At 50.8% G+C, this 24,278-nt stretch overlaps 3 protein-coding genes across 3 annotated transcripts; 2 read left to right on the top strand and 1 right to left on the bottom strand.

Moving 5' to 3' along the window:
• The first annotated feature begins 504 nt into the window (after nt 1-504).
• LOC121167157 (prickle-like protein 4) lies at nt 505-5,597 on the top strand. The gene is made up of 8 exons (XM_040996545.1): nt 505-786; nt 1,355-1,391; nt 2,184-2,303; nt 2,737-2,844; nt 3,382-3,519; nt 3,711-3,914; nt 4,436-4,634; nt 5,060-5,597. The coding sequence occupies exons 3-8, from the start codon at nt 2,196-2,198 to the stop codon at nt 5,422-5,424; spliced, it is 1,122 nt and encodes a 373-aa protein (XP_040852479.1). The 5' UTR covers nt 505-786; nt 1,355-1,391; nt 2,184-2,195; the 3' UTR covers nt 5,425-5,597.
• A 203-nt stretch (nt 5,598-5,800) lies between these two features.
• LOC121167158 (mitochondrial import receptor subunit TOM6 homolog) lies at nt 5,801-7,130 on the top strand. The gene is made up of 3 exons (XM_040996546.1): nt 5,801-6,001; nt 6,382-6,486; nt 6,651-7,130. The coding sequence occupies exons 1-2, from the start codon at nt 5,874-5,876 to the stop codon at nt 6,476-6,478; spliced, it is 225 nt and encodes a 74-aa protein (XP_040852480.1). The 5' UTR covers nt 5,801-5,873; the 3' UTR covers nt 6,479-6,486; nt 6,651-7,130.
• A 5,034-nt stretch (nt 7,131-12,164) lies between these two features.
• On the bottom strand, nt 12,165-23,308 carry LOC121167153 (ubiquitin carboxyl-terminal hydrolase 49). The gene is made up of 5 exons (XM_040996539.1): nt 21,948-23,308; nt 20,289-20,493; nt 14,474-14,582; nt 13,772-13,977; nt 12,165-12,837 (listed from the first exon to the last, which is right to left on the bottom strand). The coding sequence occupies exons 1-5, from the start codon at nt 23,295-23,297 to the stop codon at nt 12,650-12,652; spliced, it is 2,058 nt and encodes a 685-aa protein (XP_040852473.1). The 5' UTR covers nt 23,298-23,308; the 3' UTR covers nt 12,165-12,649.
• Nucleotides 23,309-24,278: the final 970 nt, after the last annotated feature.

The following is a 24,278-nucleotide window of genomic DNA, read 5'->3' as shown; positions in this document are numbered from 1 at the left end:
GTCCCCGCCCCGCCGCGCCCCGACTCACATCGCCCCGCGGCCCGGGCGGCGCCGGGCCCCGCTCCCGGGTCCCGCTGCAGCAGCCGCCGCCCGCCCGGAGCCAAGGCCGCCCCGCCCCGCCCCGCGGCCGAGGGGTCGGAGGTCACCGGCAGCACCAACGAGACGCTGCGGGCGGGCGGGCGGACCCGAGCGGGGGCGACCGGCGCACAGCCTAGAAGGTCCCTTTGGAGGACTTTGCAGTCGGCAGCAGGGAGCATGCGCAGACGCCAGAGGGCGCTCCGGGCCAGCTGCTGAGCCAGCCCGGCGGGGCGGGGCCTAGCGGACGGGGGCGGGGTCTAGCGGACGGGAGGCGGGGCTTGCCCGGAGATCCCAGAGGGGGCTGGGAGAGGCGGGGAGCTTGAAAGATTAGGGGTGAGGCAGTGAAAGGGCCGAAGTGGGGAAGGGCAGGATCGGGGGACCCTGGAATCGGGCTGAGGAAAGAGGAAGACGTGTGTGTGTGGGAAACCCTGTGGACGGGCGGGGAGGGGCGGAACTGGAGGAAACAGGGAGGAGACGGGGTTAAGGGACCCCGGGACCAGCGCCGGGAAGGGGCTGCAGGCGGCTCGCGAGGCGGCGGACGCAGCCTGGGCCACGGCCTGTGCGTGCGGAGACACAGGGGAGCCCTGCGCGTCCACCCTGAGAGCCCACGGCTGCTTTCCCGCCGTCTGCAGCTCCAAGCTCCTCTCCCCAGCAGCCGGGGACCGCTGTGGGTGTGGAGGAAGGAAGGGCCGCGCCGTGAGAGCGAGGGTAAGAGAATAAGAGCCCAGCGGAGACCCAGCCCCTTCCCCCTGGGGAACGAGAAATTCACTGCAGAAAGTGGACCCTCCCAAGTTGTTGACTCTGGGAAATGTGTGGAAGGGTCAGTCCTTGGCGGGACCAGGTGCTGCCCACGCTTCTCTCGCTGCTGTCCCCGGGAACTTTCCCGCACCTCCTGAGCCCCAGTCCCTCTGGCCCCTAGGGCTCTCCTCTTGCGGGTGGGCTGCGGGGGTGGAGCCCCTGAGCGCGGCTGCACCTGTTTGGAGAGGGAGAGGGAGTTCAGGCCAGTCGCTGGGAGCTGGGGGCGAGGAGGGGGGTGTGGTAGGAAGGAAGGAGGGGTGCTGGGTGGGGGCGGAGAAGGCGGAAGGGTGCAGGGTGGCAGGTGGACAATTGGATTGCAAACTAGAGCTAAGCTGGGAGAGGGTGCAGATCGCCCCGTGGGACTTCAGATGCCACACCAGCTCCCTTGCTGCCTGGAGCAGGGAGAGTGCTGTTTGCTAGGCGGAGTGGCTACTCCCAGCCTTGCAAGTGAGCAGCCCATCCTGGCCACCTTCCACAGGAAACCTGACCTGAGGGACAGAACAGGAAGGAAGCAGGTGGGTGTGGAGCCAGGAAGGAGGGAGGGTGGCACAGGACATTTGAAGGGCGGCAGGGGTGGGGTGGGAGGTTCAGAGTTGGGGAAACAAAGAGTATTAACTGTTAGGGTGCAATGCTGGCCCCAGCCCAAGGGCACCAGGGGTTTGAAGATGGCCTCCAGTGCCTAGTGCTGTCAGAATCCACATCTCTGCTGGGGAGGGGCAGGGGGACCCTCTTCCTACTGCTTCCCCTTGTGGTCTAGTGTGGTCTTGGGCAAGTCAGTGGATTCCAGTTTATTTCAACTGCAGAAGAGAATGGAGATTACGGAGGACAGCCTACAGTACATAAAGTAGTAGCCCAGTCCCTGGCTTCATAGAGTAGTTTGCTGGGGTTGGGTTTTTTGTTTTTGCCAGAATGTGTGTATATCTGCTAGGAGCTCTGGTCCCATTCTGCCTGCTCTCCCTCCTACCTACTAGCCTGGGGGGTCATTGGGGTGGGGAGGGGAGGACCAGGCAGGGGCGGGGGGAGGACAGGCAGTTCAGGGGCTCTCCTGTTGCAGGCCTCCTCTCCACCTCCATCTCACTCTTGGGAGAACCCAGAGGGTTGAATTTTGGAAACTCTCAGGCTGAAAGCTCTGCTTCTGTTACCTTGGGTGTATAGTTCATGCTCACTGGTCCTCAGCTTACCCTCCTGGGAAATGGGCACAATGCCATGTAGACTGTGTGGTTGTTGGGAGGACCAGGACAGGCAGTGCCTGGGAAGGCCTCCACAGTGCTCCTGGTAAGGAAGGATTCTTCTTGGTGCTCCAGCAGCCTTTGCCAGCAATGTCAGAGGCCAGCCTGATGTCTGGGGAGCCAGGCCTACCAGTAGTCAGCAGGGACAGTGACTTGGACCAACTCCCAGGACCTGACCCTGAGGACCATCCTGGGGCGGTAAGAGGGCTGCTGGGGGCGTTCTGAGGCCCTCAGGGTGCTGCCTCTCTTCTTCCCTGCCCTTTGCTGGGAGGTGGCTGCCTCTATACTTGCACCATGCCCTTGCACCCTTTGATTTTCAGGAGCTCCTTCCTCTCCCGCCTCCTGAGGACCCTGAACTTTCCAAGGGGGGAGGGGTGGGCTACATCTTCAAAGCTTTGATTCTGAGGAGCTAGGAGTGGTTTGGGGCATAAGAAGGGAGGCTGCTTGCAAGCAGGGGTGTAGGCAGGGGTCAAGGCTTGCACTCAGCAAGGATCAGGGAAGGCAGGGAGAGCCTCCCAACACCGACAGGGGTGGAGAGATGGATGTTCAGAATTTGCTCTGCACGGGAGGGGAGGGTGGCCGTGGCGTGCAGGGGAGCCAAGCAACCCCTCCCTGTCTGCTGTCTCCTCAGGCTGCTGCAGCTCTGAGCTCAGGTCCCCGTGGTCTGGACACCCACCAAGCCTGCAGCTGGCCCGAGCTCCGGACCCTCCTGCAACAACTGCCCCCACAAGACAGTGACGTGGGTCCCATCCCACTTGCCCTGTCTCCTCTCCCTTGGCCCTGGCTTCCCTCACTGTGGGAAAGAACCTGGGTCCCAAAGTCACCCCGATGTCCCATCTGCACAATTGGCATTGTCACATCGGCTATGCATACTCTGTGGTGGCTTGTTTTCGAGCAAATGGGCAATGGATGTGAGCTGCTTTGGTGCCTGGCTGTGGGATGCTCTGATGTGCAGCATGGTGGTTTGAGCAGACCAAGGCTCACGCTTCAGTTGGGGAGGTATTAGAGAAAGCAGATGAGTGGAACTTGATGCCGGACTCTGTCACTGAGTGCAAGGACCAGAAATGTGGAGACAGGGCCAAGTGCTCAGAGTGTTGGACCCTGGGTGAGACCAGGGTGGGGTGGGGTGGGGTGGAGGTGGCCTTTGGAGCACTCATTTCCATGATTCGCTTAGTGCCCTCACTTCCCTGGGGTTTTGTGGCCTTTCTCTAAGCAGCTATAAGTCCCTCTGTTCAGCCGGCCCCATGCTTGCTAGCTCAAGGCTTGTGTCCCACAGGAGCGCTATTGCCTGGCCCTTGGGAAGGAGGAGCAGGCTGAGCTGCAGCTCTTCCATGCCCAGCGGAAACAGGAGGCCCTGGGGCAGGGAGTGGCCCGCCTGGTCCCTCCCCAGCTGGAAGGATATACCTGTGAGAAGGTTTGGAGAACCACCCCCCCAAAGCAAGTCTGGGCCCTCCTTCTGGGACTGTGGCAGCTATTGGCAACAGGGGCACCAACCTGGAGAGTTTTTGGTGGACAGGCTGGAGTTGAGAGGGACAAAGGTACGGGCGGGGAACAGGAAGCCAGGAGGGTTCCAGCTCTGACCAGTCCCATGTGGCCACCCGACAGTGCAGGAAGCAGCTGAAGCCAGGGGACTACGGGGTATTTGCGGCCCGGGCAGGAGAGCGGCACTGCTGGCATCGGCCTTGCTTTGCCTGCCAGGTCTGCGGCCAGGCCTTGATAAACCTCATCTACTTCTACCACGATGGGCATCTCTACTGTGGCCGACATCACGCCGAACTGCTGCGACCACGCTGCCCAGCTTGTGACCAGGTCCAGCATGGAGTGGGCGGCAGAGCTTTGGGTGGGCCACCATCCAGCAGGGCAGGATCTTATGGGGTGGCCTCCTAGGCTGTATGGGGGAGCAAGGAAGAAAGGAGTAAAAACCAGCCTCAGGGCCCAGCCTGTCCTCTGGGCATGCAGACTGTTCCCTACTCTGCTGCTCTCTCACTGCAAGCAGAGTCCTTCCAAGTTCTTGGGTGCAGTTTCTCAGGATTCTTAGAATTCCACTTGGTCTTTGGGATGGGGCTGGAAGACCCATTTCTGTCTGTCAGTGTAAGAGGCAGCAGCCAAGGTCACCAGCCAGGGTCGCAGGCATTTGGGGCCGTGCCACCTGTCGCTTGTGGGATCCTAGCCAAGCCACTCAGCCCTCCCCGCGCCTGAGAGCAACCGATCACATGGGGATGTCTGTAGACGTGCTTTGGCGTTAACTGGGTTTAAGGCGTGGCTACTGGATGAATGAATGAGGGAATGAATGAATGAATGAACAAACCCCTCGGCTCACCCTCTTCTAGCTCATCTTCTCCCGGCGCTGCACCGAGGCGGAGGGACGGCACTGGCACGAGAACCACTTCTGCTGCCAGGACTGCGCCGGGCCCCTGTGTGGAGGCCGTTATGCCCTGCCGGGGGGCAGCCCCTGTTGTCCCAGTTGCTTTGAGAGCCGTTACTCGGATGCGGGCTCCAGCAGGCCCCTGGAAGGGCTGGCGACCCTTGGTATGGGGGGGTGGGAAGAAGGTGCAGATCCGAGCCGCAGTGGGGGTAGTTTGGGGTTGTGGTGGGGGGTCGCCCTGAGCTGAGACCCTCGCCCTGGTCCCACGCTATCTCCTCCCTCCAGCAGCGCCCCCCGCCCCTCCCTCTCCACCGTGCCCCCCACCTCCCCCGGACGCGAGCCTCCGGGCCCGCAGCTCTCACCGCGCGTCCCTGGCCGGAGCGCTCCAAGGGCCTCCCGGACCCACCCCACGCCGCGGTCGGGGCTGCGGCGCCCGGCTGGCTCCCGGGAGGGGGACGCGGCCGCCCTCTGGTGGGCGGAAGCGGGAGAGGCGGGGGACCCCCCGAGAGGACTGGCGGGGGCGGGGCGGGAGGCTGGGTCCCCAAATGTCAGTCCCAGGGGTGAGCGTTTCTGACCTGCCCCTCCCCAGGGGAGGCGGGACCCGACGGGAGCAAACGGAGGGATGGCACCTCGCTGGACGCCTTGAGCAGCCACGAAACACCCTTTCTCGTCGCCAGCTCCAACCTGGAGGCCCAGCAGGGGCTGCTAGGATCCTGCCCGGAAGAGCCACAGTGCCAAGTTGGGGCCGAGGGACCCTCAAAATCGGGGCAAGACCGACTGCAGATGCCCCGTGATCCCAAAGAGGATGCCCCCTGCTCCACCTGCTCCTCCTCCTCGGACTCAGAACCAGAAGGCTTTTTCTTCGGCCAGCCTCTTCCCCGGTCCCGAAATGCCCCCGGACGCCCCGAAGCGAGGGACAACGACACCCCTAGGAAGCACTGCACCCTTTCCTAGTGGCCCAGCAGAGAATAGGGTGGGAGCGATCCTGTAAGGCGAGAGAAAAAGGCGCTCCTTCCCTTAGTAAACTCGTAGGGTGAAAGAATTCGGAGACAAGCCGGAGTAGTGGCGGCGAGCTTACAAACTTGGGGTGCGCCCTCTGTAAGCGCCGCGCGTTCTACGACTTTCGATGGAGACTTTTTCTGGGAACCCCATTCCGCCTCCCAAAGCTACGCTTTTCCGGGCAGCCCCCTGAGGCCGGGGCAGACCCCGGAGCTCGGGAAGCGATCGTCCTCAGCGCGTGTGGTGGCCGGCGGCTGCAGAGCCGGAGCCCGGGAAGGCGGGGCGTCCGACATGGGCCGCGCGCTCTGCCGGCGGAAGGGCGGGGCCGGAAGTTGCGTTGTGGTGGCGCCGCTGCAGCGAGCGCAGTGCTGCAGGGCCAGGGCTGCGTGCCGGAGGTTGCTGCTATGGCTTCCAGCAGCGGGGCTGGGAAGCCCTCCGGGTCCGCGAACGAGGCTCCCGAAATCCCCGACAACGTGGGAGACTGGCTTCGGGGCGTCTACCGCTTCGCTACTGACAGGAATGATTTCCGGAGGTAATTGAGCCAGGTGTCGTGGTGCGTCTCTCGCCTTTCCCCTTCCTTGCTCGGCTGGCTCAACCCACTGCCCACATGGTGGCCTTTCCTGGGGTCCTTGACCGAGAGTTCCCTTGTGGGGTCGGGGCTAAAGCAATCTCATACTTGGTAAGAAACTAATTAGGGGGACTGAGTAAGAGAAGGCACGGGAATATGTAAATAGACTTTTGGGTGCTGGCCTAGGGTTGAATTGGTCTCTGCGTTTGATCGTTCCCCTGGTAGGCATGGAAATGAACTCCAGATTCCCGTGTGAGTTTTGGGCGACCTCTTGTAACACCTCAGGAAGGAGGTGAGGCTCAGCTACAAAGCTGCTGAATAATGGAACACATTGTTATTTTCAGGAACTTGATCCTCAACTTGGGACTTTTTGCTGCAGGCGTGTGGCTGGCCAGGAACTTGAGTGACATCGACCTCATGGCACCCCAGCCAGGGGTGTAGCTGAGCAGGTAAAAGCACTGACAGCTCTGCATGCTGTAGGAATCCTAGAGACGGGGGCTTGCTGAAAACATGTAGGAGAGACTTGATGTTCTATTTCAAGATCTCTTAACCAGTTCCCTCCAGTGCCTTACTTGCCTAATATCGCCGGTTGTGTCCTGTTGTCTGATTGCAGACAAATGGAATTGCTGTGCTGTACTCGGACCTTCCAGAAACAGTCAGCCATCTGTGACACGCCTGGATGGCAGCTCAGGTTGGGTGCTGTGGGGAGCCTCCCCTTCCCTGCCTGCTCTTCCTTGAGTCCACTCAGCACTCTGCTCTCTGGTGGGCGGCCAGGCTGCAGCCAGGGTGTTGCGTCTGCTCTGTAACATCCTGGACGTGGTCCCTGCGGTTTTGCACCGCCTCGTCCTGAGGAGTGATGATGGTGTCTTAACCAATATGTGAAATAAAGACTGCGTACAAGGACAGCCGTTTTCTTCTTTTAATAAGAAACTTCTGCTTACAAAAAACAAGGTGTAAAAAGTCAAGATTTACAAAAATCATAAAAACGTGATTTATATTTCATACTCAATCAGGGACAAGATCTAAACCTGGATTGTAATGGAGATGGTTTGCTTCATTTCAAAAAGAAAGACGAAACGGAAATGGTAAAACATCCTGTGCTGATGTTGCCTGGGCACGGAGCTTGTCCTTGAGACGTTTGCACTGTGGGGTGGTGCTGGGGGGAGCAACCGTTGGGTGTTGCATAGTTTGTAAGTGCACGGGGGCTTCGTTGCTGCAAGAGAAAGGTGTGGCAGAAGGCAGTGGCTATACAGTGCCACTGCTGAGGAGGCTGCCTCCTGTGCCAACACTTAGGTGTTTTTTAACCCTAAGTTCTAGGTAGTACCACTACCTGAGGCTTTGCAGTCTTTGGAAATTAAAAATGTAAAGGGACTGACATGGAAAGACTCAGAAAGCTCTAGAAAGACAGAGACAGGGTCCCTGGGGCAGGTCCCCCCTCCCCCCACGAACTTCTACTAGTAGGTGTTTAAAAAAGTTTTTATGTGCCAGCTCTTTAGAGCTGGTGCGGGGTTAAAGGACATGACTTGGAAGGCAGGTTGGGCTCCTTTCAGCAGCCTACTATTACAGTTGACAGAGGCTGCTTCTCCCAGTGTACTCACCAAACAGTATAGATCTCACTAAACAAGTTGAGAATTGGATTAACATATGTTAAAAACAAAAACAAAAAAAACCCACCTTTCTCTTGTATTTGTATCAGATTTGTCCTGATAAGTGAATGGAGTTTTGAGCTTCTGTCATTTCAGGCTGAAGGACCTCTGCCGTCCACACTGGAGACAGGGGTCCAAGCTAACTGTCCACATGCGGGACCACAGAGCTTACACTTGAAGCCCTCAACCCCTCCAGTGGTGACCAGAAGGAAGTTTACAAGTCATGGCATAGATGCTAAACTACTGACAAGAAATAGCAGTACTTCCCAGGCCTTACAGCAAGGAAACTTAGATCCTGCAGGTCTTTTTCCTGATCTATTCCCTGGTGTGAAAAGTTTAATTTAGTAAGATTTCCAAGTCTGAAAATGCAAATCCAGCCTGCATTAGGAAGGACATAGCAGTTTGCAAAAGCCCAATACAAGTTTCTCAAAATGCAATGATTTAGCTTCAAGTGCTAGTGTTTTCGGTGGGTTTTTAAAGCCATAATGCTGGTTTGGCTAATGTTTCATTTACTGACTTAATTCCTTGGTGATGTAGTAATTTGAATCTAACAAGAGTCAATATTTTTGATGAATAATCAGTTATGAAAGTGAAGGTGCTGGCTTTCATCATGGCCAACATGACATTTTCCCCATGGGAAGTCAGTTTTACATCCTGTCAATATTTGTCAGCCTGGGCTAGTTAACACAAGCACAGTGTGAAAATTCTTGAGCTACTTAGATTTTAAGCAGAAGCTAAAGACAGAAAGAGCCCACAAAAATGAGTGCTTGCCTTGGTGCTAGAACAGGTGTGATGTGTGCAGGTATGTGGGCTGAGTCCCTGGGGGTCGCAGAGTGGTTGTCAGACATGGAAGATACAAACTCGTGATCCCTAACAGGAATATAAAGTCAGAAGGGAGATGGATGCATACTTACCGGGTTCCACAACCAAAACCCAAGTGGCCGTGTGGAGAAACGTCTAATTGGGCAGTAATGAGGCCGAGGGACCCAATTATCAAGTGTGCTTTTAAGAGGTGCGCTCCGTATACACCGTTAGGTGAAAAAGTCAGGTGTGTGGTACAAAACTCAAGGTTGGAATAGAAAAAAACAGGCTGCGTCCTGCCCTGCAGTGAGTGAGAGCGCACCAGGTTTCAGCACCTCGCAAAGCCTGTTGGCACCTAGGGAGCCCCTGTGGGGGCGAGTCAGAGCCTGCGCCTTCCCTCCCATGGTCACCTTTGCAGATCACAGTGCCCTGGCTTCCTTACAATCTAAAGTTCACACATTACAGGGGATTGTTTTCTACACTACTTCCTGACATTTTGTGCAAAACTTCAGAGGTACCCTTTTGTGTCTGTCTTCTATCCTAAGTTGCCCAGCATCAGTTATCATTTGCATAAAAACCAAAAAGCCTTTTTTTTTGTGCTCTTCCAACCAGCTGGTGAAGCAAGACACAGTCCCAGCTAGAGATGCCGTCTACAGTTAGAAAGGGCCTCCCTTGCTGATCAAAAAGGGCCTGAGCTAACGTGGAACAAAAAGGCTTGTGAAAGATAAGGGGTCCACGGTCTGCCTAGAAGAGCAGCCGTGAGGTGACCAATCTCAAAGACAAAGACCTTGGGGATCACAATGACACTGCAGAACTTGCTGGTAAGAATAATTTTGCATTCACACACAGAGTTAAGAAATACTTTTCAAAAAGTTTCTGACACCAAATGTCCTTTAAACACTATACAGACTCATCTGCCACTTGAAATGACAAAAGAAAGGAATCCTTTTCCTTAATCTTTTCAATCCCATGCAAACCATAATTGGGTACAAGGCACCAAATTTTAGGAATTGTATAAAATTATTTCACAAAGCTTTATCAATAAGTAAAATTCCATTTCTTGCTCCCTGCCTGCCCCCCTCCCCGCCTCCGCTTCCACTACCCCCACCCTCCCCACCCCCAGCCAAGTTTTCTTCTGCACCCCTCTTGCCCTCTTGGCCTTACACTGGGACACGCCCCACTGCCAGCCAAGCCACCTCATTGGTTCTTCCTTGGTACTTGGATGGAGCTGTAAGCAGAGCCAGAGTAGGAAACTCATACAATCATTGGCTCCAGAGCCTTGCCATTAAAAACAAAAATAAACTCTGCTATTGAGTCCATAGGACACATTAACATAGGTTTCCAGTTTTGTTCATGACCTTGTAAGAGACATCTTGGAATTCCTCCCAGTGTGGTGTTACCTCCACCCTCAGCATAAGGGGCTGGATCAAAGCTGGCAAGAGCCCTGTCCATTGACCATGAGCTTCGGTTCCTGGCTGCCGAGCTCATGCCTATTGTTTTACATTAACTTGGATACCCTCCAGGATGCAAAACCCACAAGGGTGAGGATCAAGCTGGACTGAGGTATAACTGCTTTTGGGGGATGGGGAGGGACAGGGTGCGTTCATCTGGGCTGGTCACAGTAGCAGTAAACATGCCAGCCAATTGCCAAGGGTTCCTGGAACAGGACTCCTGGCTCATTGCCCTGGGGGAGAGACAGGCCTGCTGAGGTTCATCAGGTGATCCTGGGGTTGAATGGGCAGAATACAGTCAACTCCTAACTGGTTCTTATGTTCAGCTCTTCAGACTATTTTCAGTTTAACCTAAGATGCAACTGAGACATTCATCTACTTCAGAATGTAAATAAATTAAAGGCAAAGGGACGTTTCCCTACCAATAGTCATTGGCTTATGTGGCAGGGAACTCTTAATAAACATCTCCTTAAATACTAACTTTGTAACAGTGTCTGGTGCTGCTGCCTCTGGGGACCTGAGGTGTCTGTGACTGCAGTGGGATCTTCACAGGGTGGGCTCTGTTGGCGACATTGCTGTCCTTTCTATTCCAACTCGATGTAAAACATTTCACTGGCTTAACATACATGGGCACTCAGCTAATTTAAGCACTCATTTTACAATATGTTTAATCTGCTTAATAGTCATAATATTTGGCATTAAGACTATTTGTAAAAGTCATTTTATCTTCCAGTGTTCCATTAAACGCCTGTGTTTCTTAGTATTTCCCCTTGGACAGCTTAAAGGGTGAAGCAGATGCTCTATTAGCTTTCTGGTAAGTTCTCCTTTTTCAGAGTAATAAATGTAGGGTTCACTGAAAGATGAGGCACAACTCGTGGTTTGCTTTTGTCTTCATTCTTCTTGGTGTTTCTGAGTTGATGGGCTTTTCAGTTGCCACAAGAAGTCATCACTAGTCCGGCTGACTTACAAATGCGGGTTTTAAGAACAGTGTCCTATGAGAGCCTTGGGCAGCATGGGCAGCTGTGACACTTTAAAACAGTGTCTTGGAGAGGGTGAGCCCAGGCAAAGCTTATATAAAGAATCCTGCAGTAGATAATATAAACCAAACAGCATAAAATATGCCATACGCTATCGCTTCCAAATAAAAGCTAAATATTACAGAAACCTCACAGTGTTGGAAAAAGCAAGTTTAATTTAAAACATAGTCACTCCTTCCCTATCAGGGTGAATTAGTTTCTGTCTGAATTTCTTCCATGTCTCAGTGCTGTCTGGTAAGTCCTATGGGAGAATTCATTTCAAAAAGAGGTCAACAGCAAATGCTACTGGTCTGTTTGGGAAACGGGCTCATCAATATCTGCTAAAGCTATAGCCCTCACTTTTGCCTGGTTTCCCCCACTGCCCACCCTGTCCCCAACTCTGTTCCACACTACTTCCTTCTACCTGAATTCAAACATTAACATGGTACACTCAGTCAGGAGATGAGCACTATGCATGGCAGGCTGAGCCTCCCTGCAGCAAGCCCAGGCCAGCCTGGTGCACCTGCATCGCAGTGGTGCCTGATGGTGAGGAGGGGTTGGTTTTGTCTGGACACTTTCATCCCACTTAGAAACTATCTGGACTTAAACAGATGCACATTACTAGCACTGGGATAAAAGGCGGTGCACTCCTGCTTTTTTCCCTGAAGGACTGAGAACAGGTGGAATTGAGACTTGGGAGGGAACCAGTGGTGGCCATCAGTAATAGACTGTTGGGCAGGATGGAGTGGGTTGCTTTGGGACAGCAATAGCTGGGGGACCTTGAGAACATGACTGTTTCAGCTGTCTAGGTACAAGAAAGACGCTGCATGCTGCACCAAGATAAACAGAGGTGACAGACGTTGAGGTAAGCTCTGGATCAGTGGTTGTTCCCGCCCACACTCAATTGAGTTTTGAGAAAACCTTAAGAGGCTTAAGGCCAAGTTTAAACCAGACAATATGTTTGCTCTAGACCTGAATCAGGGATCTGCTATAGAGCAGGGAGAATCAGGAGCCAGTGCCCTATGGCCCACCACACAGCAAAGTACAAGACTAGTACTTGTACTCTGCTTCCTTAGATGAACTGCCCCTTTAGAATGAAGGGATGGTCATGCCCGTTTCAGAAATGTGGAATGATAAAGTAATAGCACCAGGTAGGGAAGGAATGGCATGTGAAAACCTCCCATTTTTTCATGGAGAAATTTGCTCAGTGCCTCTCATTCTTCAACTGCTATCCTCTATAAAAGGAAGTCTTCAAGTCTTGTGGGAATAAATCCTTACACTTCACTGCCCGCCTTGGAAGCACTCCCAGCCAGGGCCCTCCTTACGCTCTGGCCAGGACTTCTCACTCAGGAAAGGCTCTGCTGTGCTGCAGGGAGGTCCTGATGAGCAGGGGAATCGCACGCTGGATCCAGCCCTCCTGGCTGGACACGATCATGCTGCTCCCTTGTTACCCAGATCCTTCTAAATTCAGAAGCGACAGATGAAAGGATCTTCATAGAAGTTATTCCCAAATCCATTCAAAAGAAAGTAGCTCCAAATCTCAGGAGAGGCCCTGGATCCCCTGGCACCTTCCACTCTAGACCAAGGGAGGCAAACCCAGTCAGCTGTTCCTGCAGCAGGCCTTATTTCCTACATGAGGAGCAATGTATAGACACCATTAGTTTGAAAGCAATACAGTCTTTGACACACGCCTCCCATTCAGGGGAACGCCCGGGGTTTGCCTTCGCCATTGCTGGACTGCACCTGAGCTTGGAGGTGGGTTTCTGGGAGCCTTCCATTGCCCTGCACTGTTCTTTGAGTGTAAAAAAGGATGTAGGCCTGGGTTTTGCATACTTCCTCGACACTGCATACATTCAGCTTTGAGTCATTGCAGTGGACCCAAAAACCTAGGAAATCAAAGAAGGGAGAGAGAGAGAATGACTACTCAACTTCTATTTTTTGTCAGCAAGCAAAACCAAGAGATGAAGAAAGGGACAGAGCTGTTCTGTAAGGTGCCACACCTTACTTATTGGTGTCAGGGAAGGGACAAGTGAGGCCAACAGGCTTCCCCATGACCACTGGCTTCGGCTGCACCAACCCGCCCAGCACATTGCTGTATCCCCTAACACTTGCCCTCATTTTACTCTGGCTTTTCATGGTCCTTTAGAGCCTTGTACAAAGATGGCCAAGGTATCAGGGCCTACACAATGGGAAGGGGGCATGGAGGAAAGGAGACCTGGAAGTAGTGGAGGGCGATAAAGGGAAATTTGGAAGGAATCATGTATGTATCCAGAGGCTGCAGTATGGCCACTCCTCTGTCTAGGTGATGGGTTTAAGAGGGTGTGCATGGCTGTGAACACACCTGCAGCCATCTGCCTCAATGCAGCGTCCAGGAGGACAAGAACCAATAATACCTTTGGAGGGGTCCCTGCGTCCCTCACTTCCCATGGTGAGGGAAGCTGTAAGGACACAACAAGTGCTCATTAAATGCCCTCAGCTTTGTTATGCACCAAGGCTAATGAGGGACATCAGTATCTCCCTGCAGTCAAGAAAACCAACACTTTGCCTTTACCACAATGATCTCTAATTGTTGACTTAGCAAGCACTATGGGGTAGGCGCTGTTTTAAGCACTTTTACACATGTCAGTTACTTTCAAAGAGCAACCTTGTTCTCTAGTGCATTGTCCAAAATCTGAATCTAATTTTCATTATTCTTTCCATAGTATGTATGTACGTTCCCCCTACATGACCTGTGGGATGAAGATAAAAAGGAAAGCAATCAACTGTGGACAAACCAACCCTTTTCCGTGTCCCCCACCCCACAGAGTCAAGCGCACGCACCTCCCTCTGTGTTGTAGCAATAGGCTGTGTAGTGTCCTGAGCCAAACCCTTTCCCGTGATGCATGACCACTGCGGAGAGATCATAGGCAAAGGTCTCTTTGTCAAGAGAGGAGAGCATGTCCCTGCAGCAGTAAGGTTCCATGGTTAATACCTGGTCAAAGACGACATGGACCCCAATCTTCTCTCGATGGTTACGGCCAGACCACCTGGAACACCGACATACACTCCTTACTAGACAAACTGGCATGTGTGACCACAGGCAGTGCTAGATAAGGCAGGGAACTGATGACGCAGAACTTTGCAGCTTTTGTATTCTCATTAATTTAAGGTGGAAGTCAAGGCCCCCCTGTATTTGCTTTGAGTTTCATGAAGAACTCTAGAGATTCTTGAACAAGCAAATCAGGCAACCACCCTTTTGTGGTTTATTGCCTGCCCTGCGCTAAGCTGATTGTTTGACATTTCACGGTGAAGATGAAGCCCCAGAAACCCCAGAAGCCCCAGTGAGGCTGGGAAATCTTGAAGCACAGACCCAGGATGCAGCTAGCCAGGGCATGAGAGTACAAGTGAGGTTCGCTGGGCTCCAACATCAGCTGGCTTTCTTGAGGGAAACCATTTCAACTTCGTGGGAGGAGTGAGGTCTCAAGGAAATGGGCTAGTGTGCTACAGTCCACCTCCCCCTGCAAGCCACCTTCTGAAGCTCACCTGAATCTTTTAAGGTGCAGCCGGAGGACCTGAGGTAGTCTGTAGATCATTAACTGCTTTCTAGCTTCACTCAGAACAAGGGGTTTGGGGTTGGATTTTCGTCGTTTGCCTATATGGTTTGAGAAGATAGAAGATACAGGTTGTGAAGAGTCTCATTCATTCCTAGTCTGGCACAGACAGTGGCTTACCACTCAACAGGCATTCTCCTTATTTCTCAGTATTTAAGCTTCAGTTTTGTCTGGGGCAGCAATGTGGTGTCTCTGTGAGGCTGTATTTCCCATTCTGCATCTACGGCCAGGGAAGTTCTGGCTAAAATGACAACTCTCAGGTTGGCTGCTTACGGAGGGCTGATTGAGTGTAAGATGAGCTGCAGCCCTCTGGCCTTCCCAGCATCTGCAACTGTTGTTTGCAATTCCTCTTAGGTCATGAAGTGACCCTGTGGCCGGGCACCTTGTGCTAGGACAGTCAAGCTCAAAGAAAGAAGGAGTCTGAGTTCCTGATGACCATGCAGCTACCACATTAGTCCCTGAATGTCCTTCAGACAGCAATTATATAATAGAACAACAAAGCTATGTCTCATTTAAAAAAATATTTATACTTATTTCTTACTTTCACCTACTTGAAAGCAGAGCAGTGGGGCATGGTAGCGGTGGGGTTGGAGAAATCTATCTCCCATCTGCTGATTCACTTTCCAAATGCCCAGATTCATTCAAAGCCAGCAGCCTGGAACTCCACCCAGGTCTCCCATGTGAGTGGTGGGGGCCCACGCACTTGAGCCATCATCTACTGCCTCCCAGGGTGTGCATTAGCAAATATTTCATCTTAAGTCACTGTTATTTGGATTGACTGTTACAAGCAATGAAACCTAATCTTGACACCTCTGCTTTCAAGTGTTTGACCTCATCAACTTCCAGAATTGTCTGATGGATTGAGGATGATGTACTGCTGACACTGTAACTTTAACTGCAGCCTGTGCACAGAGTACAGGTACAGTAAGGACTTTATGCCATTAGATATGGACTTACAAGTTCTGAGGCGCCATAATATAACTTTACTTCATTAGATAGGCCTTAATCTATTTCCTGCTCACAGATGGTTGTACGCTAATGGAGAAGCTATTCAACACTAAACCTCACAAGTAAAATGGGGGATAATGCACTTATTTTAGGCTTAAGAAAAAGATAAAGGTGTGTGTGGCACATCAGATTAAGTCACCGTTTGTGACACTGGCATCCCATATCAGAGAAATGATTCAAATCTTGGTTACTTGCCTTTGGATTCGCTCACTGTTAATGTACATGGGAAAGCAATGGAAGATGACTGAAATACCTGGGGCCCTGCTACCTACATGGGAGACCTGGATGGAATTCCAGACTCCTGGCTCTGAATGAATCAGTGGATCGAAGATCTCTTTCTATATTTCCCCCTATCTGTCAGTCTGCCTTTCAAATAAATAAAGTATAAGTCTTTAAAAGAAAAGATAAAAGGAGAGTATTACTAGAGGATAAACAAATTCAGAAAAAGATATTTACTTGAAAGGCAGAGTTACGGCGGGGGGTGGGGGGGTGGAAGAAACTGAGAAAAAAAAATCTATCTGCTAGCTCATTTCCCAAATGGCTGTGGTAGTTGGGGCTCGGCCAGGCTAAAGCTAGGACCCTAGAACTCCATCCATGTCTCTATGTAGGCGGCATGGGCCCAAACACTGGGGACGTCTGCCGGTGCGCTCATAGGTGCATTAGCAGGGAACTCGTTGGGAAGTGAAACAGCCGGGGCTGGAATCAGTGTTCTGATATTGGATGCTGGTGTCACAGGCAGGGGCTTCACCCACTGTGCCACAACATGAGTCTCTGAAAGATTTTTTTCCCCACATAATTTAACCAGTGGATTCTAATTTGTTTTTACAGCAGCTGAATTGTGGGGGAAGTGCATTTCTAAATTGTAGCAAATAGTTAATGAAAATAAATTTCTCTAAATTTCTTTCAGAAGTCTTCTCCCCAGTCCATTTGCTGATGACTGCTGTTATTACATTAATTAAACTAGTAAATGGATGGAAATATAAAATCAGTGGTCCTTTGTGGTGCCTGCTAATTGTCCCTGAGCCATTAACACCACGGCCTCGGTGTCTGAAAAGCTTGGCATCTAATTGCAAGTCTTGCTGTGCCACTGTAGAGCAGTGAGTCACACAGCTTCATGTGACAATGAGATGTGGTGGTGCTTCTCCAACAGACTGTATCAGAACAGGTGTCTCATAGGACTGCAGGGCTGCAGCTCGTGGGGGCATGAACAGAAAGAATTCAAAGAGAAGCCTGGCCCCCTTTTCATGCCTCTTCATTGGATTTTTGTCTAAGAAGACTGGCAGTGACTGCCACTCTCAGCAGAGGGAGCATGTGAGCTAAGATGAAGACAAGATAGGGTCTGGCTTTGTTTCTGTAAATGAAATTCACAAAGAAAATTGATGATCTGATTGGGATTGATCAGTTCTGTCTCTGTCTGATTAAGCTGGCCACACAGACAGGCGGACAAGACAGTTCTGCAACTTCACAAGCAATTGATCATTGCATCTCATCCCTTCACTATAGTCTTCTTTTCCTGCCAGCATGTGCACCTGCCAAGAGAAATTCCGACACGCTGGCACATCTGGCAACCGGAAAAAAGTATTTTCTTAAAAAATAAAAACATTTTTCATCTAATATATCATATCCAAGAAGGGTAAAGTAGTTGATATAGTTTTATCTGTTAAAATACAGATATTGCTCTAATCATACTATTTAACTCATCTTTCTCTGTATCTCAAAATGGGAAAAGGTCAAGAGATTTCAAATTTTCTTATTCATTTTTATTTTATTTGAGTGACCGAAAGAGAGAAAGACAAAGAGCTTTTATCTGCTGATTCATTGCCCAAATGCCTGCAATAGTCAGCATTGGGAACTCAGTCCAGATCTTCCAACCACAGATCTGACTCCTTGGGCCCTCCCCTGCTGCCTATCACTGTGTGTATCAACAGGAAGCTGGATCAGAGGCAAAGGAGGGACTCAAACCCAGGAACTCACTTGGGATGTAAGTGTGTCAAATGCCTCCTGACTGCTGAGCCAAAAGTCTGCCCATAAATTTTTTTCTTTCAAGATTTATTTATTTTTATTGCAAAGTCAGATATACAGCGAGGAGGAGGAGAGACAGAGAGGAAGATCTTCCGTCTGTTGATTCACTCCCCAAGTGACCAGTACGGCCAGTGCTGCACCTATCTGAAGCCCGGAGCCAGGAACTTCCTCCAGGTCTCCCTCATGGGTGCAGGGTCCCAAAACTCTGGGATGTCCTCGACTGCTTTCCTGCAGCAGGGAGCTGGTTGGGAAATGGAGCTGCTGGGACTAGAACCGGCACCCATATGGGATCCCAGCATGTTCAAAGCAAGGACTTTAGCTGCTAGGCTACTGTGCCGGGCCCCATAAATTTTTGTTTTAAAGTGGAAAAAATGGTATCAAGTATGAATTGGACTTTTGTTGTGATTTTTTAAAAAAATATATTTTATTTTTATTGGAAAGGCAGATTCACAGAGAAGGTGAGACAGAAAGATCTTCTGTTCTCTGGTTTACTTCCCAAGTGGCTGCAACAGCTGGAGCTAAGCTGACTCGAAGCCCGGAACCAGAAGTTTATTCCGGAGCTCCCATACAGGTGCAGAGTCCAAAAGCTTTGGGCCATCCTCTACTGCTTTCTCAGACCATAAGCAGGGAGCTGGATGGGAAGTGAACAGCTGGGACATGAAATGGTGCCCATATGGGATCCTGGGGCTTACAAGGTCAGCCATCATGCCAGGCACTCTGTCCAATTTTTAAAGAGCAGAATAGGTTTCCCATAATTTATTATTTAAGAAAAACCTGAGTAAAATATATAGAAAGGTCTATTATAATTTCTGCTAAAATTGGTAGTCCAAACTTTCACAGCTGTAAATTTATCTCAAGGACTCTACATAATGTGTGCCTGTGATTTAAAGATTTATTTATTTCTGAGGCAGAGTGACAATTTGGCCTTTTGGCTAAGATCAAGTTTAGTATCAAATTTAGTATTAAAAGCAGAGTGACAGATGACATAGAAAGAGAGGAAGATCCCTCTTCCACCCACTGGTTCATTCTTCAAATAGCTGCAAGAGCTAGGACCATGTCATGAGCCCAGAACTCCATCCTAGGCTCTCATGTGAGTGGAAGAGGCCCAAACACCGGGGCCATTATTTTCTACCTTCCTAGGACATTAGCAGGAAGTTGGATTGGAAGCAGAACAGCCAAGACTTGAACCAGCACTCCAATATAGGATGCTGGGGTTCCAAGTTGTGGCTTTACCTGCTGTGTCATAAACTGTCCATTTTACAACTTTGGTTTGCAAATTTTTATATGCCATAAAACCCAAACAGAAGCTTCTCTATATCTGCTTTGAATTTCTTCTGTACATATTGGGTGAGTGAAAGCACTGGTGTTAGTATGACCAGACAGAAGGGCTCCTGTACATGATGCCCATGAAACCATATGAAAACGGTTCCACTTTAAGATGAAAGTCATTAGAAAGTCTGCCCTTATAACTCCCTCTTAAATATGAACATTTCAGACACATGGAAAAGGGGGAAAATGCAGAAAATATCCCTGAAGCTGCCACTTAACAATGTATTTCAAAACTTGGGTTTCGGTGAGAAAATTTTTAAAACAGATTTTAGCCTAACTCTTGGCAGATGTTTCTGCTAAAAGAATAATTTCCCAAGTCTATATAAAAGCATGCTTTTCTAGAGCCACAGTTTCAACTGCCTCTACATATCAAGCAATGACCACCAGAAGGAGTCAAACACGGCCCAACTCATGGGCCTTTGTTTTAAAATATATGAGCAGTCCCATGGGCCCAGCACCATGGCCTAGAGGCTGAAGTCCTCACCTTGAGAGTGTCAGGACCCCATATGGGTGCCAGTTCTAATCCTGGCAGTCCCGCTTCCCATCCAACTCCCTGCTTGTGGCCTGGGAAAGCAGTTGAGGATGGCCCAAAGCCTTAGGACTCTGCACCAGTGTGGGAGAGCCAGAAGTGGCTCTGGGCTCTTGGCTTCAGAAATGTGCCTGCTGGGCCTGGCACAGTAGCCTAGCAGCTAAAGTCCTTGCCTTGAACATGCTGGGATCCTATATGGGTGCCGGTTCTAATCCCAGCAGCTCCATTTCCCAACCAGCTCCCTGCTGCAGGAAAGCAGTCGAGGACATCCCAGAGTTTTGGGACCCTGCACCCATGAGGGAGACCTGGAGGAAGTTCCTGGCTCCGGGCTTCGGATAGGTGCAGCATTGGCCATACTGGTCACTTGGGGAGTGAATCAACAGACGGAAGATCTTCCTCTCTGTCTCTCCTCCTCCTCGCTGTATATCTGACTTTGCAATAAAAATAAATAAATCTTGAAAGAAAGAAAGAAAGAAAGAAAGAAAGAAAGAAAGAAAGACAGACAGACAGACATAAATGTGCCTGGGAAGGTTGCAGAAGATGGCCAAAGTACTTGGGCTCCTGCATACAAGTGGGAGACATGGATGAGCTCCTGGCTCCAGGCTTTAGTCTGGCCCTTTGCCGGCTCCTGCAGCCATTTGGAGAGTGAACCAGTGGACAGACATGCACACTTGCTCTCTCTTCTTGTCTTTCCTTTTCTCTATAGCTGCCTTTCAAATAAATAGATAAATCCTTTTTAAAAATGTAAAAATGCTTTAAAATCATTCAAACACTACTTTGGGTTTGAGGGGCGAAAGAATCCCCTTCAATTGACACATCCCCACTACCCACGGCCCCTACCCCTCCACATGGCACTCACTATTACACTGGTCACAAGCGTAGATTCTCCCTTCCAGAGCCTCCGTCTCTGTAAACTTGGCCAGCATCTCGGTGAGCAGGCACTCTGTCTGATTCAGAGGGACAAATCCCTTTTCCATGCAGTGATAGCGCTCTGGAAATTCCAGGGAAAGATCCCAAAAGGGCTCAATGGTATTGGATTTGTAATTACATGATACACAAGTGACCTACAGTGAAAAGATTTGAGTTATAGGTTATAAATGTTAGTTCTCACACACATTTTAGTTGGCTTTAAATAAGATACATAGTTTTGTAAAAACTAAAGGCTGTGATTTTAAAATTTTAGTATTCAAATAAACCAAATTTTAATAAGAAGAATTAGAACACATGGCCTTGGCTGGGAATGCAAAACCACACAACCAAGAGATTATATCCACCCTTTCTCCTCTCCCAAAGTCTGCTCTGGCCTTCGGTGCCTTCATGGCATCCTAGGCGGAGATGGAGAATTCACAGGTCCCTGGCAGCTTCTGTCACCCCTGCATTCTGCTTCCACACTGCCCATCTTGCCATTTTTGCCCTTGTTTCTTGAAGGCTCTGTACTAATCCCTCCGTGTACACAGTCTCAGAGTGCTGTGTTAGACGCCTCACCTCACTATACACTTCCCCCAGCACCTTTCTTCCCAAGGAGAGTATGCGGAGGCAGTGCTGGGAAATACTGCATTTCTGTGTGGGGTGGGGGTGCAGGAGTAGGTGAGGGGAACCTTCAAAAAAAAACTCTTCCCATCCCACTTTTCTTTCAAAATCTAAAAACCAAGACATAAAACTTGATTAGCACAGCATAGATGGTTTACTTGAATTTTCTAAGTTGCTAGCTCCCCAACCACATTTGGAAACATTTATTGGTGATGGAGAGAGAGAAAGACAGACATTCATCTGCTGATCCACTTCCCAAACGGCTACATCAAGCAGAGCCTCAACTAGGTGCTGGGAACTCCATCTGGGGCTCCATTGTGAGTGACAGGAGCCCAATCACCTGAGCAATCAGTTAACTGCTGCCTCCCAGTGAAGGAGGACACTAATCAGGCCTGAACCCAGGTTCTCCAACACAGGACACCAGCATCCCAACTGCTAGCCCTGCTAGAAAGATGTGCAGTCTGCATCTTTTTTTTTTTTTTTGCCTAGGGCTCTGTGTGGCTACAGACCCAGGAAATGAAAAGGGTCTCTGTTGTGTTCCTGGCTTCCTCCCTTCCTTGTACATATGGAGGAAGAACTCTATTTTAAACCACTAGGGAGACTAGGATTTCAGATAAACTATTCTGTTTTCTAACATTGATGACATAGAAATAACAATATTATATTATATATTATATAATTATGTTTAATTATATATTATATAATTATATATCATATTATTATAACAATAAAAATATTATATACCTATACTTATCATGCGCTGAAAATAAAGCTGAATGGTCAAATGAACCAGGATAGAAACAGCCCTTACGTTCACCAACAAGGCCATCACAATGCACAGTTCAGCGAAAGGCACCAGGGCTAGCCTCAATTACACACTCCCAGCTAACACTGGCTACGTAGATGGGCCCAATGTTCCCAAATGGGGTTCGCCAGGAGCCCAGGCTGACACCCAAGTCTCTCCCTTGTCGGCTGGGTACACACCTACCTGACTGAGCAGCTGCCCGTGAAATATAGTGTTTACCACCTTTAAGACCTGTTTGGTGAGTTTCCGCTGGGAGAAGGGGATGAGGATCCGGCGCGTAGCGCCCTCCGATTCCAGCTCCTGCTGCACTTTATGCAGAAGCTCACAGAGAAATTCCTGTGCGTCCTGCTGGTCGTAGCCACGGAAGGCAGGGATCAGGCTCCACACCGAGTGCAGCATGGCGAAGGGTGACACCAGGGCCCACTTCCCCGACCACATGACTCGGAAGAGCGTGTGCAGTTCGTGGCAGAGGGAGATGTGCTTCGAGCTGGGCTCCTTGTTCTGGATGAGCTCCAGGCTCCGGCTGATGGACGCGCCACCTTTCCAGCAGAAGCCCTCCCGCTGGCATGCCTCGGCCCTGTGGCTGCGCGCTGACAGCTCAGTGGCTGAATTGCTGACCGACTTGCCTGAGAGCTGAGTCCTCCCGTTGGTGGCTTGGGGAAACAGGTGTTCTGTTGTGGAAGGGTCGAGGTTCAGGAAACATTCCCGGAACTTCTGGAGGTGGCTGAGCACCTGTAGAATGGAGTTCATGTAGCACGTGTTGCCCAGGTTGCGCAGGCCCGTGACGCCCGGGGCCACTGCTGGCTGGCGACGTGGCTTGAGCACCGTGGAGGCGGGGGTCACTCGGCGTGAGGTAGGCAGGGCTGCGGGGCCGCTGGCGGCGCGTGGCGTGTGCAGGAGCAGGCGTGCACTCTTGCGCGGAGGGGCGCTGGCCAGTTCCTCCAGCAGCCGTCGCTTGACCTCGCGTCTCCGCTGCCGTGCCTCCTCCTTCTTGCGCTCCAGCGCTTCCTCTTGCCGCTGCTGCTCCAGCTTTGCCTGGCCTCGGGAACTTTTCTCGAACCACAGCCGCAGGGTCTTGGCCAGCAGGCGCTGGCGCCGGTACCACAGAGCCGTGAGCATCTGCGGCTGTCCCTGAGGCGCGCGCTGCGGCGGGACCACATCCTCACCCGCAGCCATGGACCGCAGCGTCCGTCCGCGTCGCACCGGCGGATCCAGCTCCTGGCCGCGGACCGCCAGGAGGGAGCTTGTCAGCAGCTTCAGATCCCCCTCGGGGTTGTCATTGAGCACGTAGTCCTCGCACAGGTAACAGAACACGTACAGGTCCCGTACTTCCATGGCCAGAGGGTGTCCCGTCTCCTTGAAGTGCTTTCGGGCGTGGTCTTCGATGTAGTGGCCGCAGGCCACGTGGGAGCACTTGAGACAAGCCCACACAGACTCTGTGGTGGCGCACTCCAGGCAGCGCCACTTCTGAGGGTTCAGGATGGAGTGGTCCTGGGCGAGCCGTAACCGCCCTACATGTTTGCATCTATCCATGTCTTAGAGAGGTTGCCACGCTCTTAACCTGGTACGATAGAGACCCCCAAAAAGGAAAAAAAAAAAAAAAACTTTTAGTGAAATACTTTCTTAGAAAAAGGCTTACAAGAGGTTCAAATAAAAAGGCAGTCTTACATGAATTCTGATGTATTCAAAGCAGAGTTGATACAGATAAGACAGATAAGAAAAAGATCCTCCCATACGGCACAGAGTATCATTTTAATGATTTATAGCTAAGGGAGGTAGACTGCAAGTGTCCATTTAAGTAACATTTTAATGTGTCATTTTCCAAAGAACGATTACATCTTGTAGAAAGTGTGGTTGTGGCCCAGTGCAATGGCTCAGTGACTAAATCTCGACCTTGCAAGCACTGGGATCCCACAAGGGCATCAGTTTGTGTCCCAGCTGTTTTGTTTCCCATTCAGCTCCCTGCTTGTAGCCTGGGAAAGCAGTCAAGGATGGACCAAATGCTCGAGACCCTGCACCTGCGTGGGAGACCCAGAAGTAGTTCCTGGCTTGCTATTGAACTCAGCTTTGGCCACTGTGGCCACTTAGGGAGTGAACAGAAGATCTTTCTTTCTGTATCTCCTTCTCTCTGTAAAACTGCCTTTCCAATACAAAGAAATGAATCTTAAAAAAAAAAATAAAAATAAAAACGGTGTGTGTGCACCTTCTTTATAGTAAAAGCATGGGTAAGTAAGGAGTTAAAATTTTTAGTTAGGATGAGAAGAGCAATTACTGATGGTATTAAAGCCTCTACTGAGAAATAAGGGGGAAAAAAGCAACAAATCTGCCATATGAGCCATGTGAAAATGCTTTTTAAAACAGTAGTCAGGGACCCATGTTGTAGTAAAGCATATAAAGCCTCCACTTGTGATAGTTCTGGTTCCAGTCCCACTTCCTGCCAAGCCACCCAGGAAAGCAGTGGAAGATGGCCCAAGTGCTTGGGTCCCTGCCATTCACTCCAGAGACCAGGACGGA

The sequence above is a fragment of the Ochotona curzoniae genome, unplaced genomic scaffold, assembly GCF_017591425.1.
Source record: "Ochotona curzoniae isolate NIBS_2020 unplaced genomic scaffold, NIBS_Ocur_1.0 patch341, whole genome shotgun sequence".
In the NCBI taxonomy this organism is placed as follows: Eukaryota; Metazoa; Chordata; class Mammalia; order Lagomorpha; family Ochotonidae; genus Ochotona; species Ochotona curzoniae.
Note: the sequence above shows the minus strand (reverse complement) of the source record. Positions and strands in the feature narration are given on the sequence as shown.

Excerpts from the sequence above, each read along its gene's own strand:
- LOC121167157 (XM_040996545.1), top strand. The coding sequence starts at position 2,196 with ATGTCAGAGGCCAGCCTGATGTCTGGGGAGCCAGGCCTACCAGTAGTC. Across the intron at positions 2,304-2,736 it reads CTGAGGACCATCCTGGGGCG|GCTGCTGCAGCTCTGAGCTC; the intron begins GTAAGAGGGCTG and ends CTGTCTCCTCAG. Across the intron at positions 4,635-5,059 it reads GGAAGGGCTGGCGACCCTTG|GGGAGGCGGGACCCGACGGG; the intron begins GTATGGGGGGGT and ends GCCCCTCCCCAG.
- LOC121167158 (XM_040996546.1), top strand. The coding sequence starts at position 5,874 with ATGGCTTCCAGCAGCGGGGCTGGGAAGCCCTCCGGGTCCGCGAACGAG. Across the intron at positions 6,002-6,381 it reads GACAGGAATGATTTCCGGAG|GAACTTGATCCTCAACTTGG; the intron begins GTAATTGAGCCA and ends TGTTATTTTCAG.
- LOC121167153 (XM_040996539.1), bottom strand. The coding sequence starts at position 23,297 with ATGGATAGATGCAAACATGTAGGGCGGTTACGGCTCGCCCAGGACCAC. Across the intron at positions 14,583-20,288 it reads CGCTTGTGACCAGTGTAATA|GCAAACGACGAAAATCCAAC; the intron begins GTGAGTGCCATG and ends CAAACCATATAG. Across the intron at positions 13,978-14,473 it reads CTGCACCTTAAAAGATTCAG|GTGGTCTGGCCGTAACCATC; the intron begins GTGAGCTTCAGA and ends TCGGTGTTCCAG.